The sequence below is a fragment of the Myripristis murdjan genome, chromosome 17 (assembly GCF_902150065.1).
Source record: "Myripristis murdjan chromosome 17, fMyrMur1.1, whole genome shotgun sequence".
NCBI lineage: Eukaryota > Metazoa > Chordata > Actinopteri > Holocentriformes > Holocentridae > Myripristis > Myripristis murdjan.
This window is the reverse complement of record NC_043996.1, coordinates 22,849,049-22,870,014: the sequence shown is the minus strand read 5'-3', so window position 1 is coordinate 22,870,014 and position 20,966 is coordinate 22,849,049. Positions and strand designations below refer to the sequence as shown.

Here is a 20,966-nt window from a genome sequence, read left to right as displayed (position 1 = left end):
ATGTTCAAATTCAGATAAAAGTAAAACTTCTGAGCATGAACTGGGAAGTTGTCCCTAAATGAAATCATCACAAAAATAGACGAGCTAATTACCTACCTGCTGTATGTCTAGCCAGCAAGTAAATTTATTATCTCATTATGAGTAGGGCACACACTGCAGGCATTTTTTTTTTAAGTTGAGCCACACAAAAATGAACCACATCCTGCCTTTCCTTTTTCATGTAATCAGATTGGTTAACGCAGGAGTCTTCCACAGCTTTAATTCTAATCTAGCTCGTACATAGACTTATTCTGCATGGATTGGCCATCATTTGCGTTCAGTAAACAACAGCTGAGAGGAAGGAGAGGAGGAGAAGAAGAAAATTTGCATGCTTAAAAAAATGTCAAAGATGTTATCTTGTGTAGTCATATATCTCTTGTTCAACTTAGTGAGGGGTGGCTGCATTTATGAATGGTGTGAGAGAATCCCTGGAGCTCAAATTGGAGAAAATCCCAATTATATTCTTTCGTAGCTGAAAAAAGATGAATTTATCCCTTTTTTCTGTTTTAAAAACTACAAATCAATTTTCCAGACATGTTTTCATTGTTTTGCAAGAACTGATGCAACAATCAAAACTTTAATAGCACAATACTGGAGAAGGGAGATGAACTTTGTTAGATACAAGAGTGCAGCCTCGTGCTAATGTTAGTTTCTGTTGAAGAGTAATGATACAGAATAAACAGAAGATTGCTGATTTCCCAAGAAGCTGCAGCCACTTAACATCTCAGGGGACTTGAGGCCACTATAATCAGCTGTTTTCCCTGTGTGAATCCAATTCTTCTCTGGGCTTTCCCGCCAACAGCAACTGTCTGAGGAGTCCACGTATCGCAATGAGCTGCAGATGCAGCTGGACAGCAAGGAGAGCGACATCGAGCAGCTTCGGGAGAAACTGAATGACCTGCAGCTGCGCATGGACAACTCAAGCGTCACCAGCTTGCAGACAGACGAGACGGACAGCAACATTGCAGGTAGGGACACCCCAAAGGCTAACTGTACTCTGCTGATACTGCAGGTTACTGTGCAGGGTGGCCATTTCTGTGAAAAGATTAGTCCCAAGTGCAGGGTTCTTACGCAGATCATATAAAGTCTGGAAAAGTGGTGAAATTGAATTTTGTCAACCTAAAGAGTCTGGGAATTGCACATGAAGAAATATTGTTACTCAGTCACAATATGTATTTCTATTTAAAACCCACACTTTTCTTATATTCTTGCTTTTTATCATTGAAAATAAGCTACAGTTCATGATTAGAATGACCTCATCGACAGTTATATCACCCAGACACGAGCAGCATACAGCATATTGACCATGAACTAAAACCTGCAGGAAGCAGGAAGAAGTCTTATTTTCTTCTTTTCCATGTACTCTTTGGCTCAACAATTAAGTCTCATGGTTATTATTGTATGCAAATGGATATTGAATTGGAACCCTGGAAGTAGGGATGCTGCAGTTGTTTTTTAATTTTTGATATCAGTAATTTTTTTTCTTTTTTTATTACTATTGCCATACAGCTTTATCAGTATGCACAGTACATATTAATTTACACAGTTTGAGATTATAACATTTGGTTAGATGCCTTTCTTAGGTTGTAAGTTGTAATGCACTTTGAACAGAATGATTGACTTATGTTTATTTATCACAGTCATTCTTATCAAAAGATTAATTAGTCGCATTGGGTTCTGCTTTATGACTTGAAAATTTCATGGAAATGAAATACCTTTCCTCTCGGCTCTTTCATACGAACATCTGCAAATACAGCTCTGTGGGCTGTAGAGGATCCCCTGTTCCAAAAAGCGAGCTGAACACTGTTTCCTTTCTTAGCTAAGAAGAAGCTAATAGCAGTTGACCTGAAGTAACTTTAATTCATTATTACAAAGTTACACACTGGCCTTCAGCAGTTGACCTCTTCCTCTAAATATCAACTTATGACAAAAATGGGGGCTCACCAGTTAAAATCACGTACTGTGTACTAAGGCTGAGTCCTGATCGCAGCGTCCTGGGTTCGAATCCGACCTCAGGCCATTAGCTGCATGTCGTCCCCTCTCTCTCTCCCGTGCCTTTCCTGTCTCTCTCTGCTGCGGCTGTTAAATAAAGCAGAAAAAAGAAATTATGACAAAAATGTCTGGCTGGAAAAGAATTTTTGGGCGTCTTCTTTCTTTAACACACGTTAAATATGTCACATGTAAGATTACTGACTAAGGCTGTGTTATATTGGTTAAAAAGTAGGTGGTATGTGTATGTGGTTCATGCAGGAATACTAAAGATATCCTTGTTTATGTAGCAGTGAAAATAGATAGCCACTCGGCCAAAACTGCCACAAAGGAAATAGAGGAAAATGCAAGGGAACAGTCTTTTGTCTTCTTTGTCTTTACACTTCTTTGTCTTTACACTTATCTGTTATTTTTCACTCTATTGTTAAGTGATTTTAGATGTTTTCAGGATGTAGTGTTAGTGTTAGGCACCTTGCGTGTATTTACGCCATGTGGGCAGGTGGTGTTTAAAGCACATCTGATTAAATATGTGTTAAATAATTTGTGTTGTTTGGTTTTAATCTGGTTGGAGTATCAGGTGGGTTAGGTTTTGTATTTAAAATCTTTACAGAGGAGCAGAAAATTGACAGAATCACCTGTTGTTCAGATTTTGTCAACCTCAGTCATCTTGTACTCCAAACAAGGTTAAACACAAAGAAATGTTTGCAAATAGTCTTTGTACTAGGTCTGTATTTCATTCCATTGAATGCTGGTATCTGTGGTTAAATCCCTCTCATCTCTTTATTTCCCTCATGTCCAGTCGGTTCTCCTTGCTCCTCTTATCTTTATAACTTCTATTCTTTTTCCTCTGTGAGTAACTGAGTGTAGGCACCCCTTTATGCCTGGCCTGTGCTGCTGCTGCTGGTCGTGTGTGTTTGTGTCTTTTGTCTCCTGATTGTTCTTTTACCACATTGTCAGTTTGCCAGATATGAGAAAGTCATCTCTTTTGGTGGAATTCAACTCTTTTGAAAGACGCTTGACTGAGTGGAGAGCAAAAAAAAAGATCTTTGAAAATTATGTCAATCTGACCAACAAGACTGTTAACACTGACACTGATGGGATGTTAAGCACTGATGTTGGCAACAAATTTGCAGGTCAACCCCACAAAAAAGTAACCACAATACATCCGAGGTTACTGACATACTAGACCACACCCTGTGTGACTTTCATCACAGCACTCTGAGCACCTTTCAAAATGTGTCTTGAAACTGAGCACGCCCCTTTTTTTTCAATTTCCGGCTGTGTGCGCTTCAAACACTTTAACACTGTTGTTGTTTTGCTGGCATGTTCACTCAGAAGTACTGCTCTTTTGGAAACGAGGACGTCCCTCACAAAGTCACACCATCCCTCAAGCCCCTCTTAGTTCACTGTTCCACTTTATCTTGTGTTGTTCCAAAGGCATGCTCTCCAAGTTGGATTTTTGTCACTTTTAACACAATAAGTACCATAGGTGATCACAGTGCACAACTTTTGTATGAAGGGAGTGAGTGAACAAGTTTATAAAGATTTGAGAAAAAAAAGTACACTAATTTCTATAGAGTACATCCTTTTCCCACAATTGAAAACAATTACAATCCTACAAGAACTTTTAACATGCTAAAAAAATACTACTTGCCCATGTTTTGCATAATAATTCCCTCTTGCATGGGAAGTGTGAAGTAACAGCATGAAATATCCATAATCATATCTTGTCACAAACTCCAGTGTAGTTATCTTAGAGTGAACCCCTGGCCGGACTCCCTGAGGAGTTCACCTGGTGTTTTGAAACAGTTGTGACCTTTGCCACTTGAATTTTTGTTCTTCCCCACTTTGCGTTTGAATTTAATCACTGCATGACCTTTCCCCCTCCCCTCCGAGTGCCTCATAGCACAGATTTGTAACTTGTTTCCCATCTGGGCCACTTTGCAGAATCCAGGCTGGAGGGTTGGCTTTCCATTCCCAACCGTGCTAATATCAAGCGATATGGATGGAAGAAACAGGTATGTTGTGTTAATTTGTCATTTCCCACGTTCATCCGCATTGTTTGGTACTCCGTTGTGGATTGTAGAGATAGGCTGTTAAACCCCGCGAGGCCAATACCGATCTTCCTCTCATTGTCTTTTAGTATGTGGTGGTGAGCAGCAAGAAGATTCTGTTCTACAACGATGAACAAGATAAAGAACAGTCCAACCCCTCAATGGTACTTGATATCGAGTAAGTATGTTCTGTTCATCTCATCTGCACCTTTTCCCTTTCAGTGGACATTGTTCAGTAACACTACCAAAAAGCCGTAATTCCCTCTTGAGTTTACAATTATGTGTTAATTACGGCTTATCAGGGAGGTCATGTGGCAGTTGTTGTGTTCACAGTGTTTCAGTGTTAATAGTGTTAGTGATACATAATTGCTTGTGGTGTTTGCAGCAAACTGTTCCATGTGAGACCAGTCACACAAGGCGATGTGTACCGAGCTGAGACAGAGGAGATTCCAAGGATATTCCAGGTAGGGGGCTCTTTCCTGTCCTGCAAAATCTCCACATTTTAATGCTTTCATCCAGAGAAGTCTCCTCCTCACTTGGACACTTGGATTGTTGACGTCCAAGTGTCTAAATGTGGGATCCTGCAAAGCTCTGCTCAGCCTCAAAAATGCTTATTTTAAGACGCAGTTTTTGACAACGTCCTGTTTCTGGCCATGTTCAGATTCTGTATGCCAACGAGGGAGAGTGCAGGAAGGAGGCGGACATGGAGACAGTCCCTCAGGGGGACAAGACCAACTGCCTCCCACACAAAGGCCACGAGTTCATCCCTACGTTATATCACTTCCCTTCCAACTGCGAGGCCTGCGCCAAGCCTCTATGGCACGTCTTCAAGCCTCCTCCAGCCCTGGAGTGTCGCCGCTGCCACGTCAAGTGCCACAAGGACCACCTCGACAAAAAGGAGGATGTTATAGCCCCTTGCAAAGGTAATGTCTAGTTCTAATTGTCTTGACTTTGGTGATCTGAGCACTTCTTTTTTCAGGAAGATGAGTTATCAAATCGAGAAAAAATTAAACTCCTTAAGCCATAACTTTTTAGACCCTGTCAGTGCTGGTGATATTCACAATGTCTCTTGAAGATTTTGAATTGATTACATGGAAAATAAGTTATTTGCAGCTTTCATCTTTCTGATAAAAACAAACAAATAAGCTGTAAGGTATATGCAAAACTCTCAAATGTTCTATACTTGCATAATGTCACTGTACCAAATATTCAGTCAGTTTGGTTGCACAGGAATTGTTGTCAGTCTAATGAATAGGTTTGCACTCATGACCACTAGAGCACAACTGTTTCATATAGTAGGCATCATACTGCAGTTTTGAGTTGTTGTTTTAATGCAAATTGAAACCTTTGTTGTCACTTTGCCCGACTGGGATTGCAGTCTTCTTTTAAAGCCCCAATCCTTGATCTGTGCGAATTGAGTTCAAATGGTTGAGTTGACATAGTCTGCATTCCAAATGGACCTATCCACGGTACATATCCATCCCGATCGTATTGCCTAGGCCATTTTGTGAACAAATTGCGGATTAGGACTTTAAAGACACAACCTTGAAACGGAGATCGGTGTGAGATCATGTTTCTCAGAGGTGTTTCTTTCCACCCGTGCAGTAAACTACGATGTGACCTCCGCCCGGGACATGCTCCTGCTGGCCCTCACCCAAGACGAGCAGAAAAAATGGATTGGCCACCTTGGCAAGAAGATCCCTAAGACCCCACCATCCACGTTTTCTAGGGCCTCACCTCGTACCATGTCCACTCGCTCTGGAGCAAACCAGTCCTTCCGTAAGAACCCCAAAAGCATCACAGGAAAGCCAAGGTAACCTGACAGTTTTGACCTTATGTCCCAGCTTTTGAGTCTAATCTTTTTTTTCCTGTAAAAATTAGGTAATTCATAGTCTACCCGTCAGAATAATTTCCTAATAGTTACAGATAGTTGCATGGCATACACTAAGGTGCCGTGTGAGCAATTTCCTATCGTTAAAGGGAGTTTGTAAGGGTGTGCTGCAGTCATAAGTCTTATTTTATCCCATCTGGTGGACTGAGATGTGGTCAAGTCAGTCACATGACCTCCTGTTTGTCTCCTGTGTTGTAGCAGAGCGCAGGCCAGCCTCCAAGCAGCAGACACAACATCCAGCACTTGTTGACAGCAACTTCAACACAAAGTCTTTAAGTGTCAGACTTTGTCCAACAGTTTTAAACTTGACTATTTATTAATTGTGTCAACGGGTGACTAACAGCAGACACTGTTATGGGTTGGTTGGTTGACTTCAGGGTTCTTTGCAATTGACACTTGGGCTTCTGTGTTTTTCTATTTGGCACCTAAGTGTTGTTGGGTTCAGTAACTAACTATTAGCCTCAGTACAATGCTCCTATGCCATTTCACCCACATTAAGGGTTTTGCATTGTTTCTGTCAAACATGATGCAAAGGTGTTAATGGTGTTGTAATGTCTGTTAGGGCTGCACGATATTAGAAAAAAACTGACATTGTTATATCCTTGTTCCTTTCTGCGATAAATATTGCGATATGAAAAAAATACAGGATTTCACCAGATACATGCATTGTGTGGTTCATGTACAAATATACAATTAAAAATCATAATTTTCATCATTTGGATACTTAAAAAGTCTATCATCTTCTAACAAAATAAAACTTCTGCCACATGTAGTTCAGCCCTCTGTCACCCCTCCACAAATCATCTTGGACTACTCCACTTAGGTTTCACTTATGTGACTCTGACACTGGCATGTGCAGGTGGAGAGGTCATTGGGAAAAGCACGAGTCTTTATAAACTTGGGCGTGTGTGTTGCAGTTGTGTTATTTACATGTATGTAAGATTAATCTGCGTAGTGGAAGATAAACTCCCTCTGGTGTGGCTGAAGATGGTAAAACTCTCAAACTTAAGTAGCAAACAGATTAATCTGTATGCCGGCAAGATGTAAGAACAGATAGATTTGGATACTGCATGTTTTTTGTGTGTGTGTGGTAAGCATTTCTTACATTAGAGCATGGACCAGCCCTTTGACAGTAACTGTGTAACTTTTAACCAGCACCAGGACAGGGTGCTGCTGATAACGGGAACACACACACTTTAAAAGCTGCCTCGCGTCACTGAATGCCAGCCTCTAGCATCCAGGCAACATTATCTGTGACAGTAGCTGCGTCTGGTGCTCGTTTACAGGCAGGTGACAGGCAGACTCTGCATGCACAGCAAACCACTGATGGAAAGCATTCTTGATCAGTTTATCAAACAAACAAAGCAGGTAGCTCTCACTTTCAGGTTGTGGTTGGTGTCTAGTGGGGCTTTGGATATTTGATGAACTGATCAACAGCACCTCTTCACGAGAGCACATAGCAAACTGGTCACTGTGCCAGCAGAGTCTGTGTCACTAGCGACAAACTATTCAATAACCTTTAAATCGGACAAGATTATCTTGTATCAGACAGACTTCTCTTGTAGATAAGTGATAGAACATGAGAACTCTGTGAGTTTTCCTTTTGCAACAAGCAGCAAAAAAGGTGTATCATCACCTCTTTGAGCCAATGTGCCTGATACATCATGCATCTTGCCATGTGACTATTGCGATGTCAATGTTGAGACAATATATCGTGCAACTCTAATGTCTATATACCAACTTTTCTGTTCAGTGTTACCTTAAACTGGGTACTAACCTAGCTAGAGATGTCTTGCCTTCTTTTACTGGACACCTGTCTCTGTTCTTGTTTTTTTTTCCAGCTAACCATCTGATCCGTTGGAATCTTTCTGGACTCTGTATTTTTCCTCCTCCCTCCTTTACCATCCTCAAAAAATGGAGTAACCTGTATGACATACAAAATTCAATTTGACAAAAAAAAAATAACCAGCGCTGCAAAATTGTGACACTTGTCAGATATAAGGCATCAGGGACATTGAGAGGCCTGTTATCGCTCCTTCCTTCAGACTCAACAGTCCCCATCACTGGACAACACACACCTGCAGTTCTCCATATCCACCAGAAGATGGCACACTCAACTTCAACCAAACGATGGACCTGGACAAGGGATAGAGAGGGACTTGTGTCATGGGTACATATTCCATATAATCCAACAGAGGGAAGGTAGAAGTGGGTTCTGCTGGGACTCTTGCATATGTGGTCGATGTAAGGTACTGTCGTACAGGAGTTGGCTTAATCTGCAGTGAGTTGGTGACTCGGGGCTGAAAACAAATCTATATTTTGTATTTTCTTTCCCCGCCTGAGAGATACTCTGGCTACATGCAAGTATACTTCTGTTTCCAGCTAAGAAATGACTTTGATGCCTTCAGCTGATGGACTCTGGTGGCCTTTTTGCCTCTATTCTTATTACTCTGCAAGTAAGTTATCAGGGTTGGGACAGAGTATTGGGAAATGAGTATTAGATTTTTTGAGTATTGAGTGAGGAGCATGCAAGATCATCATTTAAATCTATGCATTATTTTTATTATTATAATAATTATTTTTATTGGTCCAAGCCATAAGGAAATTCCATTGTAATGGCATATAGGAGACCTAAAATTAATAGCTTTTTTCTGTGTTCATTTGGTACATTGTTTCTGTAATATTGTTTTGTTGTTGTTGTTTTTTCTTTTTTTTTTTTCTTGTATGGTTTATTTTTTGTAATGTATTGCCTTACATTGATTCATAGATAAATGGTTCAAAAGGAAAACATTAAGTTAACAAATGTAAAACTGCACTGTTTGAATTGTAAATTATTGTAGAAGACTAAACAGGTGTAGCATTTGGCCCACCTAGTGCCTTAATGTTTGGATAATGATTTTACTGCCATATCTGTTTGTGTTTTTCTCCAAAACAAGACAAATCTTAACTCTACCATCATTTATTTTTAAAATTTTGCCACGTCTGTGGTTTTATCAGAACTTTGCTTCTTCGGTTTGAGTATATTAAATATATAAATATATATATTAGATTGCCTCTTTATGGACACATTGCAATAGAGTTAGCGTGTCAAAATAAAGTGCCCAGACTCCATTACCATATGTCAAATTTCAGGATGGTGTACCTAAATCAAGGCTAAGACCTGTCAGTGACTGCCCTTGTTAACAATTACAAGTTGGTTTACTAATATTATAATATCACATTAATGCAGGCTCCACACCGTGTATATAATTAGAGAAACAAGGATTATGGGATACCTCCACAATAATCAAAATATTTTTGTTTTTTTGTTTTGTTTTTGTTTTTATTTTTATTTTTTTTTTAACCTTTTTCTTCAGTTCAAAAAGCACTGGAACTATGATCTACTCTTATTTTGTCTTGGATGAATTGCATGTTTAATTGCATTGGAGGCCGCACTGATGGATATGTGTCAATAAACATATCTTTATCATCCATTCATTGTATTTCTTCTTAGATGGGAAGCCTATGTAGGCTACAGGTGAGACTCACTCCCTCACAGGATCACAGGTAACTGTAGGTGCGCTCCATTTGGACGCCCCAGCATACCGCTTGTCCACAGCAGTGAGTGCGGAGCTGTGGGTGGCTGGCTGTTTACATCAGTTGTGTGACTGTAGCTGTGAAAACAAAATATAAATCAACAATTATCGGATCTCAAAATCATCTTTGACTTTCTGTAAGCACTGTAACGGCAATCCAATCACAATTTCACCATGACAGAGCTATAATACATGCCGTGCGTCAGGGCGCAAAACCGGCAGGGCTGGTGTTGTCTTCAAGTGCATCCAATCAATCGTGGGAGTCAGGATTTAAGACGTGCGTCAAAAATACCGCACGCACGGCGTGACGTTATCATATGTCATATTGCCATATGTCTCTTGCTCATTTCACTGACAACAATTTAATTTATAATTGTATCGCGCTGGAGGTTCCACCCGCCCTTATTCGTCTTTCAGTCCGCCTCCGAGTGCGCAGATTTGGGCAAAGAGCAGCGTCTCTACTCGCTGTTCTGGAACTGCGTCTTGACTCGTCGTAATAAACCGATTTTGTTTTGTGTTATGCAAACACGTATTACTTACTCAGTGTTAAGTGTCTACAGGTGATCGGAGAGGCAGATGTTTATTGTTGGTTCAGATTTGTTCCATTGAAAAAAAAAAAAAAATGCACCGGATCTTGCAGTGGAACTTGTCAGTCCGCATCCGCATCCCGGCAGACGTCCCGGTGGATGTGTGCTTTTCCGTAATTAAAATGTCAAATTAATGATTACTGAAATCTGTGGCTTGCAGTTTCTTATCAAAAAGCCTACGACAATGTCCAAACCTAGCAGCTTACAGTGCAAGCTGTGCCTGCCAGTGAATAAATAATAAATCAAGAGCATCTACTAAATCTTAGCCCATTTCACACAGGACACTGTGTGCTTCGATATCTTATGCACTGGTTCATACTTTGACAGTAGGATTTTAGAAATCAAAGAACTTAGAGTTGAGTTTGGCTGTAAAGGTGGGCGCACAAACGCCCAGGGTAAGCTTTGTAGGCGCAAGAGGCATTTTTATGGATATTTTTTCATGAGTTATTATATTTTTTATTTTTTCATTTTTGTTGTTAATTGAGTTTATTTTCAGTTAGTTTCCAGAGTGAGTTTGCTCGTTTCAGAATAGCTTTTATTGTTTAAAAATGCTGAGTTTTAGTTTAGTTACTTTGAGTATTAGTTTTATTGTTGTTATTATGATATGAGTGTATTCGTCCGGGCAGGATTTAATAAGGTCACGATAGCTATCACAACACAAACACAACAGTTTGTGGAGGCAACTGACTACCGTGCTTCAGCCTGAAGCACGGAACGGAGCGCTCACAGTAGTCAAATAATCCGTATTTAGACAGTCACATACAAGGCCTCCTCATGCTAAATTTGACCAACTAGACAAAGAATAAAACTGAAGATATTTTCTCACTATTTTTTTTTTTTTTTTTTTTTTTTTTAGCTAGTTTTGTAAATACACAATATCATTTATTTTTTCGTGTTTTTTCTGGTCTAGTTTTTATTTTGATTTCAGTTAACTAAAATTTTTTTCCACACCTAATTTTAGTTTTTAGCTTACTTTTATGGTAACTTTGATACGGTCTCTGGAGATGTGGACTGCACACAGCTCTGATACCGTGATAATCTGAGTCTAATTATACACATATATTTTTTTTTAAATGAACTGGAAAGCTGCTGCGCGGTGCGGCTATGTGCGGTGCGGTGCGGGAGTGGGCGGGCTCCTGAGCCGCAGGCAGGGCAGTCGAGGGCAGAGCGAATCGATGTTTCCAGCGTGTTGTTGCAGCGTCATTCTGTTTGAATGAAGTTCAGACTAAAGAACCTAGCCAACTCCACATTCGCGCCCCGGTGGACTGGAAAGAGGAAATAGAGCCGAGGAAATAAAAGTGGCCAAAACATGCCAGTGTTTACAGGTACGGCGTGATTATTACCACTATAGCGAGATAACGTTAAACAGTCTGAAACCATACTCGTGTTTTAGTCCTGTCATCACTTTTAGCATCTGAGCTAACATGAGTTAGCATGTCATGCAGTTAGCAAACTAACGTTAGTTGGCACTATTTCAGCCCTGCTAGGCCATAAGGACTAACTCACTCTGCCTGTGACACAAAAACAGCATCGTTAGACAATATTACAGACATCACCTTTGCATTTTTATAACGGTATAATTGTCGGTTGGCTGGGTTTGCTAAATGCGTTCACGGGAGTCAGCTGTGTCGGAGCAGCTAACCGGCATCTGGCTCCTCACAGGGACTAGCTGCTGTTGCTAGCTAGCGTTGCTTAGCTTGCTAGCCAACTAAGTTAGGTAGTTAACTTCTTTTTAGGGTGTTTTTCTCGACATAACACAAATTTATTGACAGTATTTTCGTCAACGTCGGTTGGGAATTCATATGTGCAGTTGTGTGCCGGGTGTGGTTTATCGAATCACTGTGTTTTGACTAGCAACCACAGTATGTAGCGATGCTAATGGAGCTAGCCAAACAGTGGACAATTTCTCAGGCTTTTCAGTGCAGCTTGCTTGCAAACAGATGGAGAGGCTGTAGCTAGACAAGCAGGTGGGTTGTGTATTTGCAGCCGAGAGGCTAATGTTAGCGAGATGCCCGGTTGCTTGGCTCAGGCAGCTACATGCTGTGTCATACAGGGCATGGCAGCACTTTGACAAAGCTGTGTTGTTGACAAACACTGACCTTGTAGGCAGAAGCCAACTCAAGGACCTGTGCTGCCTCTCTCTCTTTTTTTTTTTTTTTTTTTTTTTTTTTTTTTTTAGTAAATGTGAAATGGGGCAAGGAGAAGTTTGATGCAGTGGAGCTGAACACCGAGGAGCCTCCCATGGTTTTCAAGGCTCAGCTGTTTGCCCTGACAGGAGTTCAGCCAGAGAGACAGAAGGTGATGGTGAAGGGAGGCACTCTAAAGGTAAGCACTAATAAAACAGTAACAACAACAAGCAGGCTTCTTTTTATTGCATTTAGCAGTTAAAGGAGCTAATCAGTGTTTCATCTCCGTTCTAGGATGATGAGTGGGGAAACATCAAACTGAAAAATGTGAGTATATCATTGGGCTTAAACACTAATAACTAACACTTGTCATGTTGTTTGTCTGTATAATCATCCCTCTTTACTAATTGCCTGTGAGGTTGAATGTGTTCCTGTTATTTTCTTAGGGAATGACCCTGTTGATGATGGGCTCGGCGGACGCCCTGCCTGAGGAGCCCGCTGTCCGGCCCATGTTTGTCGAGGACATGACTGAGGAGCAGCTGGCCTCAGCCGTGAGTCAACTGAAATATTACCAGTTAGCCTGAAGCAAATAGATTATTGCATTGTGCATGGGCTGTTTAAATTTGATTTCGTCAGGCCTTTACTAATGATGACAGTGTTAGGCGACCCGGTGGCCCACCTGGTAGAGCGCATACCATCTGCTTGGTTAGCCCTGTGTCCTTATTTTATTTTTTTTTATTTCAAGTTTTTCTGGTCCTTCGATAGACACTGACTTTTATTTTCTTATTGAGCATTATCTGTAGTGTCCTCTAAGTTTGACCAATGTGGGTTTAAATTTCTTTGTTTCTCGCAGAATTTCACTGTAGTAAAAGTATAAAAGCCCCTGGAACAACATTTATATCATTATGTGAAATTCCTTTAGGCATTAACATTAGCAGTATTTACAAAAAGGATAAACAAGCTAAATGAAATGATTGATCAATTGTGCAAAGCAAAAAAATCATTGCAGGTTTACAGACTGTGTTTACATACTGTAGCTGCATTGAGTGAGGAACCTCCATCATATTGGAGATGGACAGCATAAAAGGCTGATATCTGATATTGAATAAAAAGCAAATATCAGGAAGTCATTATATATGTGTAACCTTGCTGTCTGTACGTGGAAGAAGTGGTATTTTCCTTGTTATCCGTAGAGGAATTAAGCCCTCTGCTCTGCTGCTTGCAGATGGAGCTGCCCTGTGGGCTCACAAACCTGGGCAACACCTGTTACATGAATGCCACAGTGCAGTGTCTGCGCTCTGTGCCAGAGCTCAAAATTGCACTAAGAAGGTGAGTTTTTCCCCTGTCACATGGTTACGCAGTCCTCTGAAAAATGAAGAAATTAAGCGATTGAATTTCTGATCATGGAGAGTACGAACACTTAAAATGTCATGGTGAACATTGGATAGATGTTGAAAAGGTATGAGAGGTATTATTACCCATATTGAGCTGTGTCTGAGTTATACTGCTGCAAATAATGATGGGAAACTTTGAATGTATTTGTTTGCCATTTAATTGATATTATGGACAGTGATATGACTATTAAAAGCTGTGATAAAGTGGTGTTGTGACTGTAATGACACATTATTTGAGATCAGTTTATAGCAGAGAGCTGTCACTTTGTTTTTAATTTTTGTTTTCAGTCAGTTACTCTTACCCAGCGATGTTTTATGGCATTGCTGCTGCTGAACTTGTCCATGTGCGCCCACAGGTATACAGGTGCTCTGCGATCCTCAGGGGCAAACGCACCATCCCAGTACATCACAGCAGGTTTGAGGGAATTCGCACATTAACAAAATAGTCTGTTGCTGCCCTTTGAAGCCACAGGTTATACATTTTTGTCTTAAGCTTACAATTTCAGAAAAAAAACAAGTGTGATTTTGTCCTTGTGTCCTCAGCTCTGCGTGATTTATACGAGACCATGGAGAAGACCTCATCCAGCCTCCCACCCATCATCCTGCTGCAGTTCCTTCACATGGCCTTTCCACAGTTTGCTGAGAAGGGAGACCAGGGGCAGTACCTCCAGCAGGTAGGCAGCTCTTCAATGCACTGGGTGACATGGAGTCTAGATGCTCTGTAGCCACATCAGCTCACCATAATGTTTGTTTTTGACATTGAAATGAATTCAAAGCTGCAGTAATCAAAGGCCTTGTTTAGACTGGCAGCCCAAATCAGTTATTGGTCATATCCAGATTGGTTTAGAAGGTCTGGACGGCAAAAAACAACATGGAATGCGACTGATGCAAATCAGATCCAAATCACATTTGGAGGTGTTTTGAAATGCGATTCCAATCCTGTTTGTACAGATGGGTCTCTGTCTGGACGCTCTGGCCACTCAAATAGGATTTCAGAGTGTCTGTTACATCACTCACAGTGTGACACACAACAATGACGTGAAATCCTGAGTGACGAAAGTGCAGCAGAGCGACTCAGTGGCTGAGCAGAGTCCATGCTGCTGCTATCAGAGCGACATGGAGAACAACACAGCCAACAAAAATCAGTGGACAGACGCTGAAATAAATTTTCTTCTGGCAGCTTCTGTGCATTTCTCCTGCTTCTGTGTTGGAAAGCTGCATCACCAGCGCACGTAGTTACTGACGCCTGCATTGTTACCATAGCAACTGGTGCAGATAGGTTAGTGACGTCCGGACACACACATCCGATCTGATCAGTTGCAAATAAACAGTGCAGACAGTCTGTCGGAAAAATCTGATTTGAGAAACAAATCCAGTTTGCCTGCAGTCTGAACGAGGCCAAAATCACTGGATCTTTTTGTGTTAGGACTTTGTTGACAAAAAACGTAACGTGATGGTTGAGTCTACATGATTTTCGTGGCCGCCAGACTCACTAATTAATGCTGATTTCACATGTTTTTGTCAGCTGAGTCTAAACAATTCTCATTTTTGTATTTTCAATTACTGCAGCTTTAAACATAGTTTGTGATGTGTGTCTAAGTTCTATTACAAGGCCTTGAATGCATCCCTTTCGCCTCTTCCAGGATGCTAACGAGTGCTGGCTGCAGATGATGAGAGTCCTTCAGCAGAAGTTGGAGCCACTAGAGCCAGAGACTCCGATGGAGGTAGACACATCTCTTTCTGCTTCATGTTTTGTTAACATTTCATTCCCATCAATTTAAAGTCTAACAACACAACTGCAGCGTTAGCGTGACTGCTCTTGGTTAAATCAGTGAGGTGAATATTGATTTAAATATGTTAATAATGGATTGCACTGATTTTTATTAGCTACCCCAAGCAGCTTCAACTAGAACAAAAATGTGCATATAGACATCAAAACAGATTAAAATGTGTGGCAGTCTCCTAAATCAGCTGCTATCTCAAAGTGTCACACACTCACCTTTTGTGTCAGCCAGTGATACGGCTCACTTTACCTGCTTCCACTCGGTCCAGCCCCGCTGTTTCTTTAATGTCAGGATGCAAGACGCCATCACGGCAGTTGTCATTATTTCTCTGATGTCGAGCTCTTGTTGCCTTTTATGGTCGAAAGACGCGTTGCTGGGTATTTTCCTCTTTATTATGACTGCAGGCTTCATGTGATTGATCATTATGCATTCTGTGTGTATGGGCTTCCTTTGTGAAGGTTTAACTTTTGATTTGCTACACAGCCGCTTTTGTCAGTCCCTGGCTTCTACTCTGGATATGAGATGGACTCTTTTACTTGCTGGAGAATAGTGTCTCTTTCATGGTGTGTTCATGTTGCACCAGGAGGTTTAGATAAAATTTTCAACTGACTCCATGATGTGTTATTGATTTACACTTATAAATTATCCCTCCGCATTATTTCCTGCCCCCAAATCCTGTTAAAAGATGAATTATGTAAAATCAAGGAAGTAAAATGCATTTTATAGTCCCTACTTAGTAAGAGTAACTGTTGCCTGTCCAGTCTAATACTTGAAAATTCAGTTGTTTTATTTTGTTACTTTTGTTTCTCCTGTTCTCCTTTTTATAACCCCTAAAAGTATTTTCATAGATTTCATGTTAAGCAAAAGCAGTATCATAACAGCAGCGTATTGAATCACATTATTGTAAGTGAGCCACTGTTTTTCTCCTATTACTAACACCAGCCACGCACCCAAAAGAGTGTGATATCGCTGTATTGTGTTACAGTGAAACCTATCAGATCGTGTCATTTAGAAGAATAATTATTTTGTATCATCATGTGTTGTGATGCGTATGTTATTGTTACTAAAGCAAAGGCTGATACTGCTACTATTTTATGATAAGGTCATGCTTTAGTCTTTAGACGTAGGACGGGTTGGCATGGACAAAATCAAATATCATAATATCTTTGACCAAATACTTCAGTGTCAATATTGTGGCAATAATGTAGGGATGACTGTTGGTGCTTTTGTAATATATTTACACTCACCATTTTTGATTGAACAATATGATGACCAAGCAGGTAGAGTAAAATAATTAAACAGCTAGAACAGCCAAATATGTTCAGAAAATTATATTTCTTTTCTGTAATACAGCCTTTAAAACCAAAGCAATGATATTACAGTATCTGAAATCTCAGACGATGTCCAGTTTCATATCACAGTATCAAATCACCCAGCCCTGTTGAGAGGAATAACAATAATGATCCTAGTATTTGTAAAAGAAAAAAAAAATTCTTTATCTCTCAATGTTAGACCAACTCTGAGGGTGGAGCTGCCTCTGCCTCTACGAAGAAGAACTTCATTGACCAGTATTTCGGCGTGGAATTTGAAACTACGTATCCTTGCTGTGGTTCGAGCCATGCTCTGGGTCTCTGGGGGTTTGATTCATTGAATTGGTGGTGCAGTACAAAAGAGTGTGTTAAATGTCCTAATTGTGTCCAAATGAAGAGGGAACAAGCTAAAGTGTCCCGAGAGTGTCATTACTCTGCCAGGTTTTGCCTTAACTCGTCTCCTGCCCAGTATGAAATGCACAGAATCTGAGGAGGAGGAGCCGACCAAAGGCAAGGAGAGCCAGCTCCAGCTCAGCTGCTTCATCAACCAGGAGGTTAAATATCTTGCCACAGGACTAAGGCTGGTAAGGAGGACATCATTTCTTATTTTAGTGGTAATGTGTCGTCTTTAGTGGTTGTTGGATTTTAGAAATTGTCCACTGATGTTATATTTCAGCTGAGAATTAATTTATTGACTACATGCACATACATGTAAAAGTAGAAACCAGCACATGGCTGGCCTGTCTGGATAGCAACAGGGATCTAATCATGTTTTTGCCCCTTTCTCCAGAGACTGCAGGAAGAAATCATGAAGCAGTCTCCATCTTTGGAAAGAAATGCCCTGTATATAAAATCTGTAAGCTTTTTCTTTTCTCTTTTGAAAACTTCCTCATCTTGCTCAGTTGAAAAAAAAAAACGAATGTTTCCCCTTAAATCAACAAACTGGAAATTAAAATGTCTTTGCCGTTTGCATTTGATCTCCAGTCAAAACTCAGCCGTCTCCCTGCCTACCTGACTGTTCAGATGGTCCGTTTTTTCTACAAAGAGAAGGAGTCTGTCAATGCCAAAGTCCTTAAGGTTTGCTTTTCTGACGTTTGTTGAACTTGTAATGACACCCAAGGTTCCAGGTAATGGCTCATATTCAAGCCCGTTATAATTTCATCAGTTGAAACTCATTCTGAAATGCCATCGTCTGCATTTGAAGGATGTCAAGTTCCCCCTCATGCTGGACGTCTATGAGTTGTGCACCCCCGAGCTCCAGGAGAAAATGCTGCCGGTCAGGTCAAAGTTCAAGGAAATTGAGGACAAGAAGCTGGAGAGACAGCAGCAGAAGGTGAAAAAGTGAACATCAACCTGTGAAATATCTTTCATGTTCTTAGAGCAAATTGGTGTGTAATTATCAGCTACCACAATGTCTCATTTTTTTTTTTGTCCATGCGATAGATGGTGAAGAAGTCAGATGCAGCAAAAGAAGTGAAATACGAGCCTTTCTCATTCCCTGATGGTAGGTTGACCCACAACACTTTAGCTAATTTCATTTATCCATCTATTTCTTTTTGGCAAAATTAGACAAGTTGGCTTGAATCAGAGTCAGCGTTTCTGATGTTATGAAACCGTTTCTGGCAGTGAACCCAATGCTTGCTTTCTTACACTGACCTTTTGGGAAAATAGCTATTCTATGTTAGCACAACTCACTTAATACATACCTGTGATACTTACCTGCTGACAGAAATCCAAGAAGGTCGTTATACTTGGTTAGGCCCTTGGCTATCTAACCTAAATGAAATTTACAATAACAGCTAAAAGAATCATCACATCAATAAGCAATTATATTCTTACCTCAGCACGGGACCGGATATATAGCACTTGTTCTTAAAAGCCATGATTGAAACAGGAAAAAAAGATTTGTCCAAAAATATACATAATTGTCATAATTGGTTTTATTTTGGTATTTCTCTTGAAAGGTTAAAAGAAAACATTATATTCTTAAAAAAATCTCAAAGTGTCTTAAATTGAATTTAGTAAATATTGGGCTTTAAAAGTCAATAAGATGTTAAAACCTGCCACTGAACTTAATGCTTCCTTTATAGTGACTTTCTACACTTAACATGCTGGGAAAATGCCTGTTGTAGGTTAACCTAGATTAACGTTCTACTTACTCACATACACCATGTTTGCATGCACATAAGAAACCAGATTATTCAATTTGGCATCAGAGAGAAATCCACAAATCCTTGGGCTTAGCTGTTCTAAGTTCTGTTTAAAAAAAAAAAAAAAAAAAGTCCTGATTTGATGTTTTCCCAGCAGCAGCTTGCTATCTAAGATAAAGGAGCCTGTGAAAATCATGCAGTCAATAACCAAACACATTCCTACCTGAAACTGGCCTCGGCCCAAGGCCAAATATATCGTACTTAATGTTTACACATACCAGCAAATGCTCATTTGAATAAGAAAAAGATGATTATACCTAAAATGGGCCTTAAATTTAGTTAAAATTTATCTGGAAAAGGCCTTTAATAGCATTAAACGCAACATTCCTGACACCAGTAGACAGCCTGGATGCCTGTAGACATCCTGCTGCTTCAAGCCAAAGTCACACAGAAAAGCTAACACACGGCTGTTTCCTCTTCAGACCTCGGTTCCAACAACAGCGGCTACTACGACCTGCAGGCAGTGCTGACACACCAAGGCCGCTCCAGCTCGTCGGGCCACTATGTGGGATGGGTCAAAAGGAAAGAAGGTACCGTCATCCTTTGCCAGAATACACGCGCGCCATGACACATACGACTAACAAACAGCATAAAAACACAAATGAATCTAAATACAGTTTACTAGGGGAGAAGGAAGCTGCATGGCTTCTATTGGCTCAGGTGAAAGTACAAGAGACAAAATCCTGGGGGTGCTGCTTTATATTAGTGTTTACATATGGGGAAAAAAACAAAACTAATACACTCCGTCTTTGAGTGAAGCAATAGTCAGGGGTCTCCTTCTAAATCCAGATACGGTCTGGAAGGTAATATTTGCTTCTCTTCCGCCGGCACAGATGACTGGGTGAAGTTTGATGACGACAAGGTGAGCGTGGTGTCCCCTGAGGATATCCTGCGGCTGTCTGGCGGCGGAGACTGGCATATAGCTTACGTTCTACTCTACGGCCCCCGACGACTGGAAATACTTGAAGAGGAACAGTAACTGTAGAAGACCTCCTAGAAGACAAAGACAGCATCCAACACACATTGAAAATGCCATTTCCAAGCACTGTCTGCATAGATGTGCAATAATCTGGGTGTCTTTAAACATTTGATGACCTTAATTTTTTTTTGTTTTTGTTTTTTGTAACTGACACAGATGCTTGTAAAACAAAATCTCTGTCAAATGGAGTTCATTATTCTACCATCATAGGGTTGGAAAATGGTGATATAAAAAGAGGCAATCTCTGGACTGGATCCTTGAAAGAGGTTTTAAAGTCTAGCTCTGCAGTTTCATTAAATGTTTTATACACATTGTATATTTTTTAAAGCCTTTGATAAGGTGCTCATGTCATAAAAGCAAAGTTAATCCTCTGTAGTCGTTTTAACTAATCAACTTGTACAGAGATTCTTGGCCAAGTTATTGTCCTTGGAGATATCCTGGCTTGTATCTTCTCAGATCAGATGTATTATGGCGATATTCTCTTAGCACTGTTAAGAGCAGCCCTTGCTCACCTGTTGGCCCTCTGGGAAATTTAGGTTCAATCTCAGGTCTTTTCTTAAGTTCCTGGCTCACATCATCTCCTGGAATTGTTCTAAAATGCATTGACAGCGATGAGGTTCTTCCCGTCAAATCTTCTGTAACGCTGTTTTGAGGGAAGTGAGCAGGGAGCGCGTTCAAAGCCGGAGCTGAATAGGTTGGCCTTGCGGTGAACTGTCTGCAGTTAAATGCGTGAAAGACTTGAGATTCAACCACGGTTTGCTTGGCGAGCATTGCACATTGTCCTTGTTGGAACCGATTTCAGAGTTTAACATCTATACTCGTACATGATGCTATGCTTCACTTTCTTTTCATGCAGTTTTCCTGATCACCCTGCCACAATGTGTAAGACCTAACCATCAACACTCTCTGTAATAAGTTATTGACTGATGGCTTTTCATAGGTGGTGAAAATAAACTGTTATACCAATATGTGCAGTGTTTTTTTTTTTTTTTTTTAATAAATGTTAGCTTGGGTCAAAATGAACTGAG

At 40.5% G+C, this 20,966-nt stretch overlaps 2 protein-coding genes across 3 annotated transcripts in view; both read left to right on the top strand.

Annotated features, from left to right (window-relative positions):
• rock1 (Rho-associated, coiled-coil containing protein kinase 1) overlaps positions 1 to 9,446 on the top strand; it is a 37,548-nt gene extending 28,102 nt beyond the window's left edge. The window contains exons 27-33 of one of the 2 annotated variants that reach the window (XM_030075416.1): positions 842 to 1,007; positions 3,976 to 4,046; positions 4,172 to 4,260; positions 4,468 to 4,546; positions 4,744 to 5,005; positions 5,688 to 5,895; positions 7,815 to 9,446. In XM_030075416.1, the coding sequence (XP_029931276.1) occupies positions 842 to 1,007; positions 3,976 to 4,046; positions 4,172 to 4,260; positions 4,468 to 4,546; positions 4,744 to 5,005; positions 5,688 to 5,895; positions 7,815 to 7,818 (879 nt within the window). In that variant the 3' untranslated portion in view covers positions 7,819 to 9,446. Of the gene's footprint in view, positions 1 to 841; positions 1,008 to 3,975; positions 4,047 to 4,171; positions 4,261 to 4,467; positions 4,547 to 4,743; positions 5,006 to 5,687; positions 5,896 to 6,171 lie in introns of both variants that reach the window. The other variant, XM_030075415.1, reaches the window with a different exon arrangement.
• Positions 9,447 to 11,272: 1,826 nt separating this feature from the next.
• On the top strand, positions 11,273 to 20,906 carry usp14 (ubiquitin specific peptidase 14 (tRNA-guanine transglycosylase)). Its single transcript, XM_030075414.1, has 16 exons — positions 11,273 to 11,460; positions 12,315 to 12,460; positions 12,556 to 12,588; positions 12,708 to 12,812; positions 13,487 to 13,590; positions 14,012 to 14,070; positions 14,199 to 14,329; positions 15,299 to 15,379; positions 16,952 to 17,034; positions 17,219 to 17,333; positions 17,540 to 17,605; positions 17,734 to 17,826; positions 17,954 to 18,082; positions 18,193 to 18,253; positions 19,382 to 19,489; positions 19,793 to 20,906. The coding sequence occupies exons 1-16, from the start codon at positions 11,445 to 11,447 to the stop codon at positions 19,936 to 19,938; spliced, it is 1,476 nt and encodes a 491-aa protein (XP_029931274.1). The 5' UTR covers positions 11,273 to 11,444; the 3' UTR covers positions 19,939 to 20,906.
• The last annotated feature ends 60 nt before the right edge of the window (positions 20,907 to 20,966 follow it).